This window comes from Orycteropus afer, unplaced genomic scaffold (genome assembly GCF_000298275.1).
Source record: "Orycteropus afer afer isolate SDZICR_OR568_19922 unplaced genomic scaffold, OryAfe1.0 scaffold00483, whole genome shotgun sequence".
NCBI lineage: Eukaryota > Metazoa > Chordata > Mammalia > Tubulidentata > Orycteropodidae > Orycteropus > Orycteropus afer.
The window spans coordinates 1,556,260-1,576,676 of record NW_006922070.1 but is presented as its reverse complement, the minus strand read 5'-3'; the positions used below and the strand labels follow the sequence as shown (position 1 = coordinate 1,576,676).

General features: G+C 37.0%; 1 protein-coding gene across 1 annotated transcript in view; it reads right to left on the bottom strand.

The window, feature by feature from the left end:
- The window catches only part of PCM1 (pericentriolar material 1), a 179,148-nt gene that overhangs the window by 39,858 nt on the left and 118,873 nt on the right, over window positions 1–20,417 (bottom strand). The window contains exons 34-39 of the mRNA XM_042782830.1: window positions 18,508–18,643; window positions 18,055–18,212; window positions 13,907–13,982; window positions 13,098–13,354; window positions 8,607–8,699; window positions 8,399–8,513 (exon numbers count right to left, since the gene is read on the bottom strand). Of these exons, the coding sequence (XP_042638764.1) occupies window positions 8,399–8,513; window positions 8,607–8,699; window positions 13,098–13,354; window positions 13,907–13,982; window positions 18,055–18,212; window positions 18,508–18,643 (835 nt within the window). The remainder of the gene's footprint in view (window positions 1–8,398; window positions 8,514–8,606; window positions 8,700–13,097; window positions 13,355–13,906; window positions 13,983–18,054; window positions 18,213–18,507; window positions 18,644–20,417) is intronic.

Here is a 20,417-nt window from a genome sequence, read left to right as displayed (position 1 = left end):
AGCAGTTCACATATACTTTGTCTCATGTCATTGACCAAAATTTACAATGCAGCAGCTCCCCTCCCACTTCCTCCCCATAGTTACCTCCTCCCAGTGTCCATCTCCCAAGGTATTTTTGTAAGCATGCATAATTAGTATAGCACACTTCAGAAAGGGTATGGTTGGCAAAAAATAAGTATAATATGTGGGCTATTTGTATAAAAATATGGTATAACTAGCAAATGTTACCAAAGAATGTTGATTAAGCAAAAAATACGTGGAAGCAATTGTGGGCATTAGTAGCAATGTTTAAGATTCTGCCTTGGAAACAGATTTTAAAATATGTTGCTTACAACACTGAAAAGTAGGTAAAATCTCACTACTTCTAAGATGTAAAGCCTGAGGAAAATCTCAGCCTTTCTTTCTCCAATATAGGTATGTATGTGATACCTCGCATTCGTACAGTACTTATATTCAAAGCATTTTCATGAACATGATTTTATTTGATAGAAAAATCCATGCCTATTCCCAATGAAAATCCTAAATATAACTGAGGCAACAGGTGAAAGTCAAGGTGTTGAGTGGAATTTTTCTAAATAGCAATAAGATGGGAAAGCACCTGTCCAGTGTCTCCGAAAGTGAAGTTTAGCAAACTATTTTAAATACTACTACTGTGAATGAGGGAGCTCTGGTAGCGGAGTGCCTAAGGCACTTGACTGCTAACCAGAAGGCTAGCGGTTCAAACCCACCAGCCATTCCTCGGAAGGAAGATAGGGCAATCTACTTCCGTAGAGATACTGCCTTGGAAACCCAAGAAGGGGTCGCTATGAGTCGGGTCCGACTCAATGGCACATAACAACGACAACAACACTGTGAATGGACCCAGGAATCTAATTCTGTAGTGATACTGCCTTGGAAACCCAAGGAGGGGTTGCTATGGGTCGAATCTGACTCGATGGCAGTGAGTTTGTTTTTTTTGGTTTACTGTGCACCAGTATAGTGTTTTATATTTTTCAATGATTTTATGATGTCACTTGATCAACAGAATTGCCTTAAGCATGCAATTATATTCTGGGAGCTAACAGTTCATTAAAGGTGACGGTTTCTAGCAAAATAACTTATATTTACAACCATATTATTTGTTTTAAAATAAATCACATGCCAATTTTCTAGACCTATATATAAAGGATATATATATATTTCTACACATACACACACATATATATGTTCAACACTTAGAAAAGTCTGTTGTTGTTATGTGCCGTTGAGTCGGACCTGACTCATAGCAACCCCTCCTTTGGGTTTCCGAGGCAGTATCCCTATGGAAGTAGATTGCCCCATCTTCCTTCCGAGGAGTGGCTGGTAGTTTTGAACCACCAGCCTTCTGGTTAGCAGTCCAGTGCCTTATCCATTACACTACTAGAGCTCCTTAGAAAAGTCTAAATAAAAATAAAACATATATGCTAGAAACAGAACTCTGTTATACTAGCACTTTATATACTGTGTTAGTTTTTAAAATAACTAAGCAATAACGCTCTAAATTGCTGGCCAAAAGCTTTTTTGTTACAAGTATTTCTAAGTCTGTGAAGATGAAATGAATTGATAATGATAATTACAATGCTTTTTACATAGGAAAGTCACTTGTAGGCATAGGGCTCCCCTCTGTTCCTTAATGGAAAATGAGCTAGCCAGTGACACCAGGGAATGGAAGAAACCAGACCTGTAAATATATGTTCAACAAAAATGAGGGCTGCATAACAGGAACAATAAGGAGCTCTGGTAACACAGTGGAGAAGGCATTTGTCTGCTAACCAGGTCATCAGTGGTTCAAACCCACCAGCAGTTCTGCAGAATGAAGATGGTGCAATCTATTTCTGTAAAGATTTATGGCCTTGGAAACCCAATGGGGTCACTATGAGTTGCAATTGACTCTATGGCACCGAGTTTGGCTTAATAGGACAAGAAATGCCAGCTCTTCTAGTCCAGGTGACTGGGCAACCATATTTGTAGACAAATAAGTGAAATCAAGAAAACTCCATGCCTATTCTCAGTCAATGAAAATCCTGAATATAACTGTGAGGCAACCAACAGGTGACGGTCAAGGTGGTGAGTGGAATTTTTCCAAATAGCAATAGGATGGGCGAGCCCCTGTCCACAGTGTCTCCAAAAGTGAAGTTTTTGACACATGAAGAATGAGCTATTAAAATTGGGCAAGAAACAAGGAAACTTGTCCAATGAAGCCAGCTAGTTTAGAAAACTTCATTATCTTTGAGACCAGTTAAGCTAGAAAGCAAGCCTCTTATCACTCTTGGGGATGGGACCTAGGGCATTATAAGCAATAAACAAAGCCTTATCAGCCAAACTAGAAACACCTCCATTCTGCTTCCTGCTGACATTCCTGCTTACAGATACCCTTCAGCCATAAATTCCAGTGTGGTTCCAGAGCCAGAGCCAGGAGCATGTAGAGAAAAGAACAACTCTGCCCTCTAACTGACCCTGGAACCCCAAGTCTCCAGAACTGCGTCTTTGGTGATACACAAACCCATTTCAGAAGTGAAAGTTCCATTAACTACTTCATACTAAGCTATAACTCTTCCCCCGATGAATACGTGTAACTTCTTTATTTTCCTGAAACCTATAAAACCTCAGGAGCTTGGTGGCATAGTACCTAAGGCATTTAACTGCTAACCAGGAGGCTGCAGTTTAAACCCACCAGCCACTCCTTGTGAAGAAAGGTTGGGCAATCTACTTCGATAGTGATACTGCCTGGGAATCACAAAGAGGGGTCATTATGAGTTCAATTTCACTCCTTGGCAGTGAGTTTGGTTTTTCCTTTTTATAAAACCCTAAAGCCACTCCCCTTCAGGAAGGCAGTTGTGTAGTGGCTCTTTAGCCCATGCTGTCTCCATTTTTACTTGCCAAGTTAAAAACCAAAACAAAAAAACCCTCCTTGAGAAACATTTTGCTGTCTCTGACTATTCTTAGTACAGATAGGCAAGGACCCTTTGTCCAACCAAAACTCTCTGATCCTTTTCTGTAACTGTTCTTGTTACCTACTGCTGCTCTGACAAGAATATACCACAAAGGGGAAGGCCTTATTAACAAACAGGAGTTTATTCTCTTACAGTTTGGGAAGATAGAGTTCCAAGTTCAAAACACCAGGCTCTAGGGGCTGTGTGAAAGTCCCTCGATCTTGAGCTTCAGCTTTGCCTCTTGCTCCTGGCCCACTGAAGCCAGAGGCTTTTCTTCACTCAGTTGCTGGCTGCTGAGGCTAACAAGCCCAAGGTCGACAAATAAAACGGCACAGTCCTGATGTTACCAAACCACACAGCAGGCCATTAATTCAAGTCCTTTTTAAGTCCCAAGGTTGGCAGAACATGGCAGGCTGCTGAACAATGACACAGCTACATGCAGGGTCCAAGCGTGCCATAAGGTAGAGGCTATCCCCAAGGCTTCTCCTTATATACTGGAAGCAGACCACATACCAAAGGCAGCTGCTTGTGGTAGATCCCACCATGGAGTCGACTGCCGATCTCACCATGGAAAAATAACACCAGCTGCCCAGCCAGTCAACCAGGCCCAGCCAACTTGACATACAAAGTTAATTACCATAATTCCATTCCTTGTCAACTTGGCACCTGTACAGATCTTCATTGGGTGGCATCTGTACAGATCTCCTTCACTGGGTGGCACTAATTCCCTAGTTCCTGAGTGGTGACTTCACCCCCTTGGTCTGGCGGGCCCTGTTCCTCTCCCTCTTCGGCATGACAGCCCTGCCCCCTCACTCTTGGGCAGCAGCTATGGCTCCATCCCACTGGCTACATGACCAAGCAGCCCCACACTCCAGAACCGAGTTGGTGAAGGTCTAACTCTTTGAAACCTAGGGGGCTATGGTGGTTCCACCCCCAAAAGCCATGGTCCTACCCTTTGAGGCTGGGGCAGCTCTGTTTCCCATTTCCTTAGTCTCTCCACTTCTGCCAATTAATGCCAAAGGCAACCCACTCCGCAGGGAATCTTCCTGCCCTAAAAACAGTCAGCTTTCTTGCTCTGTGTGCCAGCCAACCTGCTACTCCATTTTATGCCTGTCTTCTCTATCAATTAATGCCTGAAGGCAACCCACTGCGCCAGGAAACTGCCTACCCAATGGCACCTGGCTTTCTCCTCCATGGGCTGGTAAGCCTACTGTTGTTTAATGCCAGTCTCTGGGCTCTGCTACTGTGATCTCTCATGGTAGCCTCTCTGCCGGTATCTCTTTGCCAGTCTCTTGGCTTTGCTCCTGCCATCTCTCATGCCATACGCCAGGGTCTCAGGTCAAGGATGCACTCCACTCCTGTTTCCACATTTTAGGTATCTGTCAGAGGAGCATCCCACTCTTTTGGTACCATATTGTGTTCTGGTTACCTAGTGCTGCTCTGACAAGAATATACCACAAAGGGGATGGCCTTAACAAACAGGAGTTTATTCTCTTACCGTTTGGAGGCTAGAGGTCCGAGTTCAAAGTGCCGTACTCTAGAGGCTGTGTAAAAACCCCTCGACCTTGGGCTTCAGCTTTGCCTCTTGCTCCTGGACCACTGGAGCTAGAGGCTTTTCTTCACTCAGACAGCTACTGGCTACTGAGGTTGACAATCCAAGGTTGACAAGCAAAAAGGCACAGTCCCGATGCTACCAAACCACACAGCAGGCCATTAATTTAAGTCCATTGTAAGTCCCAAGGTCGGCAGAGCATGGCAGGCTGCTGAACAATGACACAGCTACATGCAGGGTTCAAGCGTGCCATAAGCTAGAGACCATCCCCAAGGATTCTCCTTATATATAGGAAGCAGACCACATACCAAAGGCAGCTACTCAGCTGCTTGTGGTAGATCCCACCATGGAGTTGCCAGTTTCATCATGGGGAATAACTATCACCAGCTGCCCAGCCACTCAACCAGGCCCAGCCAAGATGCCATACAGATTTAACTACCACAGTAACTAATCTATTTTGCAGTATATATGAGAATGTTCTCTATATAGTCTAAAAGTGTGTAACTAAGAAATATCACAGCATATCTATATTATAGGAAAATGATCTCAAGCTTAATAAATCTGTCTAGTTAGTAAGTCATTTTTCATGTCTTGATTTTGTTTTTAATGTCAAATAAAACCATAATTCTGGATTAAATTCTTAAGCATAACTGTACATGTCAATTTAAATGAAAATACAACTCAGGCTTGTATGTAGGATACACATTTATTAACAGTGAAAAAGCAGTTTATCCAAGGTGAATGTTACAAAATACAAAGAGTACTTCCACAGGCTGGCTAGCTCTAATCAGGCATATCTCACCTGCACAGGTTCTCTCTCACTCATCTTGACTGTTTCACCCTCTACCTCTAACCAAATTTTTAACGAAAAAAATTAAGGCAAACAAGAATATTTAATGCCTAACCATTTAGCAGTAGTTACTAAGGAAAACATATTAAACAAGTTATCTGCTCTCAAGTCTTAGGAATTTAAAAACTAAATTATTTACTGAAAAAAGGAAAATAACATACTAGATAACAGCAGCTATAACACAAGTCAAATAAGCAATTTTGATAAGGTTCATAGGTACTACACTAATAACAAAGATATAAGTACAAGTCTTCCACCATATCTATCTTTAATATGCATGCACAGAGAGATAGCCACAATATGTAAGGCTTGGCTTTGAGTATCAAAATGAAGCTTTCCCCTTTTTTCTCCTTAGAATCTAGAAAACAAATACAGAATTTGGATACACATATAATGTAACTTACTGTTTCAATTTTCCTGAAGTAAGGCCAACTAGTTAAAATTTCTTGATTTTGGAATGGTTATTTTCTGAATAAATTTGATTAAATTTAGATATGTCTTACATAATTTAAATTAAGTAGTAATATATTACTATATATTACTATAGTAAATATTCTTCTAGGGAAATCTTCATTTAATATTCCCTGACCGGCTATACTTTTACACTGAGGTATCAAGTAAGTATGTATTTTAGAGGAGTACTAACCATGTTCTTTCCCTATGAAGTATTTGTTAATTGTTATCTAGTTTAAAAGACTTGTAGCTAATTCTTTATATTTTATTCAAGGAAGAATCCATAAGGTTGATTTACTATTTGTTAACCAGATCTATGGAGCCTTACTGAGTAAATGTTAAGTTTAGGGCATAAATCATCTTTTAAAAGCTGATTTACTTAGTGATGAAAAAGTCACATAGGTTTTCTTTACTCAATACTTCATCTGTGAACCTGCTATCTCTTATGACATAGAGAAGCAACTGCTGTGGTTTGGTCTTAAACTATCATCTCAAAAGGAAAGAGTCTGTCTGAAGGTATACAGAACCTTATTGTACTGGTAAATAAATTTAGTTCTACTAATCCCTATTTGAAAGAATTTGGTTTTTCATTTAAATTAATCATAATGTTACTTGCCTGTGCAGAAATACTTACAATTATATAAAGCTTTCTTTTTTTCAGTTTAAAGTGACATAGGAATTGAAATTCTGGAAAATATTAATATTTATCTAGTAGATAATTATTTAAGTTCTAGGTACTATAGATAAGTATTCTAAACTTTTACCCAATTTGAACAGAGTATTAATATATATTCATTCTACAATAACCTCACAGATATCTTGGATATCTTTATAACCTGCCCTATTCTTGCACCAGAATAGGACATACAGTTGTCTAAAAAAGCAGTAGGCCCAATAGCAGCAATACTGGCATTAGTTGAAAGCCTTGCCTAATGAAAAAGATCAGTGGCTGGGCTTTATAATAAATAGTATATTTCTCTAACTTTTGACTCTTTACCACTGCTCTTCTCTGAATAGCCTAATTATATAGAACAGTGACTTGCTGTATACAATTCAACATAATTTCCAAAAAAGATACTTTACAGACAAGTCCAAACTTTATTTAAAACTACATTTTAAACTTAACGTTACCAAACATCACACAAAAGATTAAGATGGGGGAAAAAAAAAGCGCAAATGAAAGAAAAACACAGCGTATCAAGACTTGAATTTGCAGAATTCAATTTCTGATGTTTTAAACTGCCATGGGCAGGAATCAGTACACCTATTAAAAATGCAGTGTCAAACTAATTTACATTTCTATATAGATCAAAACAGATGTTTATTTAGTGCCATTTTCATATATATGCACTGACTACGTGAAGAGAATTAGATGAGCTTCTGTAGATGTCTCATATACTTTGGGCTCCCACTATTTCTGAAAAACAGAATAGTAAATAAGGCCTTACAAAGTAATTAATGAATTGGTAATTTCATTACCTACTAGAATTTACATTAATCTGGTACTCTTTCATTAAAACTTTTACTCTTCAAGTAGGATTACTACAAAGGAAATCCTAATTTAGTTTGCTAAAGTAATTTCCTGATAATAAACAAAGTATAAAAAGAACAGGTGAAGGTTTATGTTTCAAGATAGCAGACTCAGCAATACTTCCAGTTCCTACAAAAAAATCCAACTGGAAAAGAAAAAAGAAAGTAACAATAAAAATGAATAAACCCAGACCAATACACAAGAGAGGAGAAATAAAAACAAATGAAAAATGATACACGACTTTAAGCAACTGATAGAGGCTAACAAAAACAAAACCTTTTTGGCTTCATGCAAGAAACATTTTCCACTGAGTGGCCTATAAGTGGTGCTACTAAACCAAACCTACTGCCTTGAGTTGAATCCAACTCATAAAAGGAAGTCTGGGACTCTCACCTGACTTTGCAACAAATGATCCTAATACTCAGAGAACTATCATAATATAGGTACAAAAGTAAAAATAAATGTTTATTTACTAACTCGGGTAATGTATAAGAATAAATAAAACTGAACAGAGATTGCAGAAGGAAGGGGAAGTAGGAGTAGGGAGATAAATAACCAAAGTTGATATATTAGAAAAGGGTATACATTTAAAATAACAAAGGCAGCAAACAGAAAAACCAAAAATAATATGAACACTGAGAAAAGGAATACATCTAAAAACTCACTTTAGAGGAAGATAAGAGATTATTTGAATTTTATAAATTTCCTGTATGAGAGAATGTAAGCGTTACAGAAATCTCTTCCTAAAGAACTAAGAATTGATAATTAAAAGAAATGGACTCTTGCTATTTATCATTAACTCTTCTGTACCTTTATCTCTTATGCCATGTGCACATATTATTTTGCTAAAACTAATGTTAAAAATAAAAATTATGTGATATTACCACTTTATAAATTAGGCAGATGAACTAAAATTTTTATAGATGTTTATGTATTTCCTTTCTAAAATTTGGCTTAAGTCTCCCAGATTCTAGTGAATAGCAGCACATTTTTAAAAAGAAACAAAATTATAGTTATCAAGAACAATTTTTTAATATAAGATTAAAATTGATAACTCATACCAGGTTCTTTTAGTTTTTGGGAATTCCCAGCTAATTCTTCACTTTGTGTTTCACAGATTTCCCCAGATAAACGGTTATTCTGTTCCTCTTCTGCCATTTTCTTCCTAAGATCTGCCTTTGGAAGGAAAAAAAAAAATTGAATTGTTTTTCAACTTAAGGATATTTGTTTTATAAGGCAAGTGTAATTAAAGAAGAGAGAGCCAAATACCTCTGAATATATTGTCAGTTTAAGTGGTAAATCTTCAACTTTCACAAAGTCTTCTTCATCAGATTTTTGACTTATATTACCAGATTCTGCTTCCTTTAAGGGAAACAAATTATATATAATAGTATCTATGGATATAAATTAAAGACATCCATTGTAAGATATAAAGTGGATTCTATGTATAAGTGGAGCCCAGGTCGTGCAGTGGTTAAGTGCTTGGCCACCAATCCAAAGGTCAGGAGTTTGAACCCACCAGGTGCTCCACAGGAGATGATGAGATGTATGCTTCTATAAGGATTTACACCCTTGGAAACCCTATGAGGCAGTTGTACTCCGTGCTACAGGGTCACTATGAGTCAGAATAGGGTCACTATGAGTCAGAAATGACTTGACATCAGTGAGTTTGTTTCTTCTTTTGCCTAAGGCATTTGATGCTAACCAGAAAGCTGGAAGTTCAAATCCACCAACCACTCCTCGGAGGGAAGGTTGGGCAATCTACTTCCATAGTGATACTGCCTCGGAAACCCAAGGAGGGGTCACTATGAGTCGGATCCGACTCATTGGCAGTGGGTTTTTATATAAGCATGTATCAGTAATTCTATCATACTTGTTTTTCTTCTATATTCAACTCTATGAATAAAACTAGATTCTAGGTTTCACAGGAATGGTCACACATCTGCAGCTGTGGGGATACTGTCTAGCTCTTTTTTGGCCTTCATATTTTAAAAGATGGTTTAGCCAGGTAGGAGATATGCTTGGTTTAATGCAAGCATCAAGGCACCTATTCTCATATTCTTGATTAGCTTCATGCTTTTGTTACCTTTCTCAGCTTTGTACCCATTTGAATTTCTGAGTCTAGTTTATAGGCTGCAAAGATGAATCATAAAGCAGAGGTTCTTAAAAATCATGCATTAAAAATAAGGTTTTTATACTCACAAAGATTATAGCGTTCAGTATGGCTTAAACCTTTTACATTGAAAAAAAAATCCTCACAATTAGACCAATAAACAACATCATAGTAAACAGAAAAAATTACTTGGATTCACAATCAATGCTCACGGAAGCAGTAGCCAAGAAATCAAATAATGTACTGCATTGGCAAATCTGCTGTGAAATATCTCTTTAAAATGTTAAAAAGCAAAGATGTCACTTTGAGAACTAAGGTGCATCTGACTTAAGCTATGGCATTTCCAATTGCCTCCTATGCATGTGAAAGCTGGACAAGGAATAAGGAAGACTTGAAGAAGAATTGATACCTTTGAATTATGATATTGGCAAAGAATACTGAATATACCATGGACTGCCAGAAGAATTAACTAATCTTTCTTGGAAGAAATACGCCAGATTGCTCCTCAGAAGCAAGGACAGCAAGACTTTTGTCTCCTGTACTTTGGACAGATTATCAGGAGGTACTAGTCCCTGGAGAAGGACATCATGCTTGTTAAAGGAGAGGGTCAGTAAAAGAGAAACCTTGTCAAGACAGATTGATAGATACAGTGGCTGCAACAATGAGCTCAAACAAAGCAACGACTGTGAGAATGGTATAAGAAATGGCAATATTTCATTCCATTGTGCATGGTGTTGCTATGAATCAGAACCAACTTGACAAGACCTAACAGTAATAAAGTCTGATGGTTTTCTATATCAATTTTACAAAAAAAAAACCTTCATGTGACTTAAGAACTAGTTTTAAAAAATTACACTGCTAAGTATTGTGATAATCATATCACATTTATTTTTTAAAAACTAGTTCTTAAGTTTTAAAAAACTCATAAAACAACTGGATTTTATACATATAAGCTAAAAATTCAGAACTCAAGGAAAGAATAAAACAGTATTTAAGAAGAATAAACTAAACAAAAACAAATCCACTGCTATAGAGTCAATTCTGACTCAGAGAGACCATATAGGACAGAGAAGAACTGCCCCACAGGGTTTCCAAAGCTGTAAATTTTTATAGGAACAAACTTCCTCATCTTTTTCCCGCATAGCAGCTGGTGGGTTTGAACCAGCTAACAGCCTAATGAACACTTTAACCACTATGCCACCAGAGCTCCTTTAACAATAATAAAACCAAACTCACTGCCATCGAGTTGGATCTGACTCATAGCAACCCCTCCTTGGGTTTCCGAGGCAGTGTAACTACAGAAGTAGATTGCCCAACCTTCCTTCTGGGGAGTGGTTGGTGGGTTTGAACTGCCAGCCTTCTGGTTAGCAGTCAAATGCCTTAAGCACTATGCCACCAGAACTCCCTTAACACTAACAGGACCCAATAATGAATTACTAAAATAGTTGTTAATCCTAGAAAAAGGGTGGATATTTTCACGCATTCAACCCTTTTCCTACAAGTACTCTTTTTGTTCCCTCCAGTTTTGAAAACATCTCTTTATAATTTAATACTATTTATTTAATCCCTTTCCCCATTGACAGTTATAAACTATCTTTAGTAAAGATATATAAATATATGGATAGTCTTACTCTCAAGTAATTTATCATCCAGCATTACTATACTGCCTTCTTGTTGTTGTTATGTCCCGTCGAGTCGGACTCAACTCACAGAGACCCCTTCTTGGGTTTCCGAGGCAGTATCACTATGGAAGTAAACTGCCCAACCTTCCTTCTGAGGAGGGGCTAGTGGAATTGAACCGTCAGCCTTCTGGTTGGCAGTCAAGTGCCTCAGGTACTATGCTACCAGAGTTCCCTCTATACTGCCTTAGAAAATAAAAAACAACTCCAAGTAAAAGTTATGAAAGCAGTGAACTGCTTTATGGAAAATGAATTTGCCCTGAAAACTTTCACCCACATCACAAAAAAATTTAAAAAAAAAGTTATGAAAGCAGATAAGTATTAGTAAGATACTTATTCCCCATTTTTTTAAAAGCACCTATTTACATAGGTGAAATGAAAAAATAGGAGTGATTACCATACAACTATTATTTCTTAATATGCTTACAGAGTGCATCAGAACTGTACCTAGCAAAGTGTAAGTAAACAACTGAAAACTTTTCAATATTTACTCTGTTGAGACTCAAAAAAGAAAAACAAGGAGTGAATTTAGTAACTCATCTTTGTGATCACCTCAAACCGTGTTTTTCCAAAACTCAAATTCTTTTCTTCTTCTAATTCTTGATAGTATCACCATTCTACCAATTACCCAAGAGGCAGACTTTAGAATTTTCTTTTTCTCCCCCATCCTACCCTCATTCAGCTTTTACTTCTTACCTCCAGCAGAGAGTAAATGGAGCCTTGGTGGCGCAATTGTTAAGCACTTAGCTGCCAACCGAAAGGTTTGTGATTTGACTCGACCCAGAGGCTCCACAGGAGAAAAGACCTGGCGATCTGCTCCTATAAGATTACAGCTTAGAAAACCCTGTCACGGGGGGTCACTATGAGTTGTAGTCAACTCAACAACATCTAACAACAGTGGGAGAATGGAGCCTCCTAACACAGCTCCTTGATGATATGTCTTATATAATCATCAGGTTAATCTTCATAAAGCGTTAACACTGATCATTTCACTTTCCTGCACATAAACCCTCACTAAAGTCTCCCATCTAAAATTTAAATTTAAGGCCCTCTATAATCTAACTTCAAGTTAATTTCAATTGAATGTCTCCTACAGCAACACTATGCACTGATCAAAGGATAATGTATCTAGCAGTCATCTTTCACAGCCTAAAATGAATAATTTTACTGGTATTGAGGCAAACAAAACTGAGTTAAAAGAATTAACTCTAACAATGCTTTGGAAGCAATATATGTCTCTTTTTAAGAATTATGAAACCATAAGTATAAATACATCTTTTAGAAGGGAACAGATGCTAATTTAGAGTATGGAGCACATTCCTTAGATCTGTGAGTAATATTTGGTTTTAATACTAAATTATAAATCTTTGCCTTTTTACTGACAAGACAAACTGTAAAACACATACAGCCCAAAGATCTAAAAAATAACCTATTACCTATAAACTTAAATTAAAACAAAGGTCTAAAATGAAACTAAAGTACCTACTACCAGATGTACAGATTTCCTAACATATTTTCCTGTCTTTTACTATTTAGGGATAAGGACTCCATTGCTGTCAAATTACTGCACTTCCATTCAAAATGCAAACTTTTAGGTTTGTCAAAAATTTATGAAATGTTTTAAACAGTTGAGAAGCATGGGAAGTGTAAGAGATTAATAATGATTCATGTACCACATTTGTATATTACACTTCAGATGTCTCTGAACTGAAATGCTCTCAAGGTTGCTGCCTAAAATTCAAGCATCCTTGGTTCTCAAAACTATAAAGAAGTAGAAAAGTTTTTAGGTTTTGATATAGTCATCTTAATTCACTATTACCCTGTCGCTCAAGTTTAAAATAAGCTTGAGTAAGAAATAAAAATTCTTCTGGCAGTTTAAGCCGAGCTTGTTTATATGCTGACAATGTTAACCTGAGAAATGCACAGAAATGAAAAACAAAAATATTTGGAAATGCAAATGATACATACATAGTCATTCACTAACACAGGAGATTCAGTATCAGGACTTCCAGCCAGAGAGCTTTCAGGAGTTTCCTGAGTGGATTTAGCTTCTTTGACTCTAGGCACTAAGGTTTCAATTTCAGTTAAAGGTAATGGCAAAGGATTAGGCTGTTTGGATGAATCGATGGTAGTGAGTGAGTCCTTATGGGCAGCACTATTTAAAGGTTGCTCATTTTCTAAAATATTGAGGTAACAGGGTTTCACAGGAGTACTATCTTGGTCATCTGTAATCAAAATAAAATGTTAACATTAGTGTTAATTCTGCAGTTGTTAAATTTTACTGTATGCCATACTAAATGAAGACAATTTGTATGAACATAATCAAGAAATTTAAGACCCAAAAACAAAGGCAGCTATGAAGTTTCCTTATCAATAGTCCTTAAATCTGGTGGATCTGATTCATTGAAGGTATTTGAAAAATCAGATTCCTGAAATCCATTTCTAATGAACCACTTTCAGGTGTAGATCCCAGGAACAGACATTTAAAAAAAAATATTTTTTCCCCTATTTGTATTGAAGTATGTCTTCCTTAAAGAATTTTCTTATGTGGTTAATATTTGCCTACTTTTTAAACACCTGTTTGCAGAAACACAGCTTTCTTGTATTTCCCACAAAGGATTTGTGGGGTGGGGATGGAAAAGGCATACATCAGGTCCAAAATACCTTCAAACTTACGTTTTCTAAGAATTTAGATTTTTTTTTTTTAGTTTGAAAACATAAAGCATGTAAGATTACACATTAGGTAACCTTAAAACTAAACAATTTATATTTCTCACCTTTAGTTGAAGTGGGTTCCTGTTCTGATGGTACATTTTTGCTTTCTGTTGTTTTTTCAAAGTCATGTTGTAGAACCTAGAAGGGAAAAGACTTGTTATAATAGCACCTAAAATATATGGTGACTAAATGGGAGATGGTTAACAGTGTGTGGTTTTTGTCCAACCTGAGATATTCATAGAAATAATAAAATGTCCTTCTAAAGTGTTTCAAGGAAGCTATGGTCACATTTTCAAGACAGATAGGTAAAAAAATTTCCTTTTCTCTATAAACCACTTCATAGTAACACAAAAAACAGGAATATTACACATTCTACAATTTATGATCATTTTTTAGACACTATCTTAAGTGAAACTAGAAGCATTATGTATGTAGATGGTAAGCAGAAAGAAGAGGAACTAACCAGGAGGAGAGGCAGATGGAAAAAACTAAGTGCCTTCAGCAGGAAGAAGACAATGAAAGGTGAGATTCATCCCATACTTGGAAGTACCAGATCCTAGAGTGAGGTGATGAGAGTGGTGAAAAGGGTGGTGGTGGTCTGAAGCTGTTTAAGGAAAAGTTGAACACCTAGGTTCCTTCCACCAACTTCAATAGAAAATAGATTATGTTTAGGAAAAAATGAACTAGTGAGTATCAGATCTGGGGGGCATGGGTGAGGAGTGAGACTAGCAGAAAGCACAAACGAATGCAGGCTAAAGGGTCATAATAAAAATAGGGAGATTTAGTGTAAGTCTGTGTAATAGTGGGAACCGTAGCCCCCTTCCCAAACCTAGCTCCAGATTACCAGCAGCCAAGCTTGGTATACCCCAAGCAAAAGGAGACTGAAAAATCCTCTTTTGAAATAATCACTCCAAAGAAAAGATAATAATAAATACAGATATTCACAATTATCTACTGAAAAGCTGGTTGTCTCCCCAGCTGCCTTACAGTCAAGTTAAAAAGTTCCCAATCAGCTCTTTGGTATATCATTCTTTAACACAGGCACCAAAAGATCAGTAGACATTTGAAGAACCTCCAGGTGGATAAGAGAAGATATTGCTTTCGTGAAGTAATGGGGTGCTATAAAAAAGTAACAATCAGAAAAAAAAAAAAAAAAAAGGCTCACAAATTATATTGATTATAAGTATTAAGGTCAAGGGAATCTCTCAGAAAACAACACAAAAAGATAAGACAAACAATAATAAAAGGAAGAAAGCAAAAAAACCAGAAGATCAATTGATGAGGGTTAATGTATGATGATACTAATTCCAGAAAGGCGAAAAATAACAATACACAAAAATTTACTCAAACTAAAGGACATGATATAGATTTAAAGGATGCACCGAGTATCCAGCATGTTGTGGTTGGGTGCCATAGAGGTGGTTTTGACTCAGAGCAACCCAATGTACAAACATAATGAAACACTGCCTGATCCTGTGCCATCCTCAAAATTGTTGCCATGCTTGAGCCATCATCATAGCCACCATGTCAATCCATTTTGTTGAGGGTCTTCCCCTTTTTCACTGGCCCTCTACTTACCTAGCATGATATTCTTTTCCAGGGACTGTTTCCTCCTGAAAACACGACCAAAGTACGAGAGACAAAGTCTGGCCATTCTCATGTTTAAGGAGCATTCTGGCTGTACTTCCTCCAAGACAGATTTGTTTCTTTTAGCAGCTCATGATAGAGTCAATATTATTCACCAACATCACAACTCAAATGCATCAATTCTTCTATGGTCTTCCTTATTCATTGTCCAGCTCCCATGTGCATATGAAGCCTGGGGTAAATGCACCTTAGTTTTCAAAGGGACATCTTTCCTCTTAAACCTTAAAGAGTCTCGTACAGCCAATTTGTCCAATGCAATATGTTGCTTGATTTCTTGACTGCTGCTTCCATGGGTGTTGATTGTGAATCTAAGTAAAATGAAATCTCTGACAACTTCAAACTTTTCTCCATTCAGTACGATGTTGCTTACTGGACCAGTTGTGAGAATTTTTGTTTTCTTTATGTTGAGGTGTACTCCATACTGAAGGCTGTAGTCCCGAACTTCATCAGTAAGTGCTTCAAGTCGTCTTCACTTGCAGCAAGCACAACTGCATCATCTCAGTATTCTGATGCTGCATTCTTCTTCATATAGTTCAGTTTCTTAGATTATTTGCTCAGCATATATACTGAATACGTGTAGAGAAATGATACAACCCTGACACACACCTTTCCTGATTTTAAACCATGCAGTATATTCTTGTCTGTTCAAACAACTGACTCTTGGTCTATGTATAGGTTTCTCAGGAGCACTAAGTGCTCTGGAATTCTATTTTTCTCAATGTTACCCAAATTTATTATGATCCACACAACTGAATACCTCTGCATAGTCAGTAAAACACAGGTAAACATCTTTCTGTTATTCTTTGCTTTCAGCCAAGATTCACCTGACACTACTAATGGTATCCCTTGTTCCATGCCCATTTAATGTACCTAGCATAGTGATGAAAAAAGACCTAGAATGAAGTATATCACTGTACAATTTCAGAATTCCAGGGGAAAAAAGTTTCTGGAATAAGGAGGGGAAAACACATAAATACAAAGGATCAGAACTAAGAAAGGCACTGGATTTCTCAACAGCACTGAAAACAAGATCAAGAAGCAATGACTTCAAAGCTCTGAGGCAAAGTAATTTTCCATGAGGAAGAATGAAACATTTTCTAAGATACATAAAGTCTCAAAAACATTTATCTTTTTTGTATTCTTTCTCAGAAAGGACTGGAAGATGTGCTCTATCAAAATGAGGCAATAAACTAAGAAAGAGAAAGACAAAGATTGGTTCTCAGAAACAGGGATATAACAAAGAGTAATAACAAATGGAGTTTCAGGTTGGTATCCATTCAGCAGGTCTGAACAGCAAAGCCTAGAAGGGAGGAAGGAGGATTGCTACAGGAAGGAATAAAGGGACTGAAAAATTTGGTCCATGTAGAAGAATCTCTGAGGAGGTTTGTACAGTTATTGGAGGACATGGCAAAGACTTGGGTATATGTTCAAAGAAAATTAAGTAAATAAAAAAGTAAGACAATCATTGAGTTCAGGAGAAAAATGTATAAAGCTAAGTAATAAACAATATTTACCTGGCTCAGCAGTCTATCTGAGTAAACCGAGTAAATATGGCTACATCTAAATATTTGGTTAAATGAGGAGGAACAAGATGTGGAAGTGTGGTGGTTAAGTTTGTGTGTCAACTTGTCTGGGCTTAGTTGAGTGGTTGGGCAGCTGAATATAGTTATAACCCATGGTAAAGATTGGTAATTAAGTCCAGGGTGGAATCTATTGAAGCAGCTGAGTAGCTGCTTCAGGTATGTGGTCTGCTTCCTATATGTGAGAAACAGCTTTGGGAATGGTCTCAAGCTTATGGCACACTTGAACCCTGCATATAGCCATGTCATTGCTCAGCAGCCTGCCATGCTCTGCTGAACTTGGGACTTTCAAAAGACTTGCATCAATGGCTTGCAGTGTGGTTTGGTAACATCGGAACTGTGCCTTTTTACTTGTCAACCCTGGGCTTGTCAGTCTCAGCAGCCAGCAGCTGTCTGAGTGTTCCCGTGGGCTGGGAACAGGAGGCACAGCTAAAGTCCATGGTCAAGGGGCTTCCTTCCACACAGCCCCTAGAGCCTGGGACTTTGAACAGTAAGTGACTTAAAACAAATCCTCATCTACTATAGTAAGTCAACAGATGACTAATATATGTAATAACATATGAATTAAAAAAAAAAAAGTCATCGCCATTGAGTATATTTCAACTCATGGTGACCTCATGTGTTGCAGAATAGAATTTCTTCATATATACGTAATATTCAGAAACACATATGCATATATGCAGTTTTCAGAAATACAGAGGTAAGGAGAAGTCACTAAAAATGCATCTGGGGCAGGATGAAGTGGAGGTGGGGAAGGGAATGATTTTTCTTTTTTGTTATGAGCCTCTACTTGACCTATGTAAGATTAAAAATTTAAATATAGCTAAATATAGTGTTTCAGATTTAAGTAAGTATATTAAAGAGGTTTGTATTCATTAAAATGAGAATGAGTAAGCTGTAAATTTTGGCATCGGCAAGAAGGATCTATTTTCTTACAGTTAAAACAAGACTAGTGGAAGGTATGTTGGTCTATACGGAAATACCTGATCATGTTCATTTTCTTCTGTAGTTTCAATGTTTGCCTGAAGTGAAGTCTGGACATCTACAGGACCCTCTTCAAATTCTTCTATTTCTTCATCTTCATTCTCATCTTCTCCACTTCCGTAATTAGTCAAAGCCTGAGTTTCAGCTTTAGACAAATCTAAGTTGATTAATATATAATTGTTAGTAAATTTAAGCGCTGAATACTATTTACTATGTACCTACATTGCGTAGGTGTTTTTTATATACACTATCTGAAATCTTCAAAAACAAGTACTAGAAACTAGTGCTGCAAGGGCAAGTAATTTAGACAAAGTCACAAAGACAGACGAATCTGAAATTCAAATGCCGAGTCATTTGGAACTAATTCTATACGCAACACACTCCACCAAATTGTTCGAGAAGTGACCTATAAGGAAGTAATGAATAAAAATAGTGCAGTCTTTAAAACTTACTAATGGACACTGGACATCCTTCACTTTCTTCATTTTCTTCTTGATCAGAAACATCAGATCTCACATTTTTGGAACCTTCACCATCATATGCCTCAGATGTTTGAGTCTGCTTAACTGTTTCAGTCTCATCCTTGTCCTATCCACAAATAAATTTGAGTAATTCCTAATACATATCTTAAAAAAGTACACAGTAAGTCTGTCATAAAAATTATAATGTTCGTTATCTTATAAAACAATAAAAATAATCATTTCTGAAAGGTTTTTTTTTTAAACACATCATTTTAAGGGCAGTTTTAGGTTTACAGAAAAGTTGTACAAGTAAAGCGTTCCCATATATCCTCTTTACCCCCACTGCATTTTATTATTAATGTCTTGCATTAGTGTGGTACATTTGTTACAACTGTTACACCAATACTGATACATTAACTAAAGTCTATAATATGCATTTAGAGTTCACTCTTCTTATATAGTTCTATGGGTTTTGACAAATGGATATTATGTATCCATCATTATAGTATCATGCAGAATAGATTCAGGGCTCTAAAAATGCCCTGTGCCTCGCTTATTTATTCCTTCATCCTTCTGCCCCTTGTCTCCCTGCACTCCTGATCTTTTTACTATCTCTATAGTTTTACCTTTTCCAGAATGTCAGATACTTGAAATTATATAGTAGGTAGCATTTTCAGATTGGCTTCTATCACTGGGCAGTATGTGTTTAAGGATCCTCCTTTTCACAGCTTGATAGCTTATTTCTTTTTATCACTGAATAATATCCCATTATAGGGGTACCATGATTTATTTATCCATTCAACCTATTAAGGACATTTTGGTTGCTTCCAATGTCTGACAATTATAAATAAAGCTAGTATAAACATTCATATGCAGGTTTTTGTGGGGACATGTCAATTCATGTGGGTCAATACCTAGGAGACCAATTGCTGAACTTTATGGTAAGCTTATGTTTTAGCTTTACAAGAAACTATCAGACTGTATTCCAAAGTGGTTTTATCATTTTGCATTCCCAGCAGCTACAAATGGGAGTTTCTGTTGCTCCATATCTTCATTAGCCATGTTTGGGATGCTAGCCATTTTAACAGGTAGGTAGTGGTATCTCATTTTAATCTGTAATTCCTTAATGATGTATGTTGAACATCTTTTCATATGCTTATTTTGCCATCTGTACATCTTGTTTGCTGAGGTGTATGTGCAGATCTTTGCCTGTTTTCTTAATGTTGGATTTTAAGAGTTCATCATATAGCTCACTATAAATCCTTTATCATATACATTTTGCAAATATTTTCTCTCAGTCTGGCTTGACTTTTCACACTTTTAATGTCTTTTACAGTGCAAAAGTTTTTAAATTTAATGCAGTTCGACTTACCAAGTTTTTTCTTTTATGGATTGTGCTTTTGATGAGATATATCTAAAAATCTGCCAAAACTCAGGGCACCTAGATTTTCTCCTATGCTATCTTCTACAAGTGTTTAGTTGTGCATTTAACATTTAGGTCTGTGATCCACTTTGAGATAATCTTGGTGATGTAATGTATCTAGATTTATTTATTTTTTGCATGTGAAGTCCAGTTGTTCCAGCATCATTTGTTGAAAAGATTATCCTTTCTCCACCTTTGCAAAGATCAGCTGATTATATTTGTGTGGGTCGATTCTGGGCTGTCTATTCTGATCCATTGATCAATTCTTTTGCTGATACCACCTCATCTTGATCACTTATAAAACCACTAGACCAAATCCATTGCCATCAAGTTGATTCTGACTCATAGTGACCCTATAGTATTTCTATGGCTCTAATCTATACATAGTGGTATAGCATAGTGGTTAAGGCACTTGACTGCTAACCAGAAGGCTGGCGGTTCAAACCCACCAGCCACTCCTCGGAAGGAAGATGGGGCA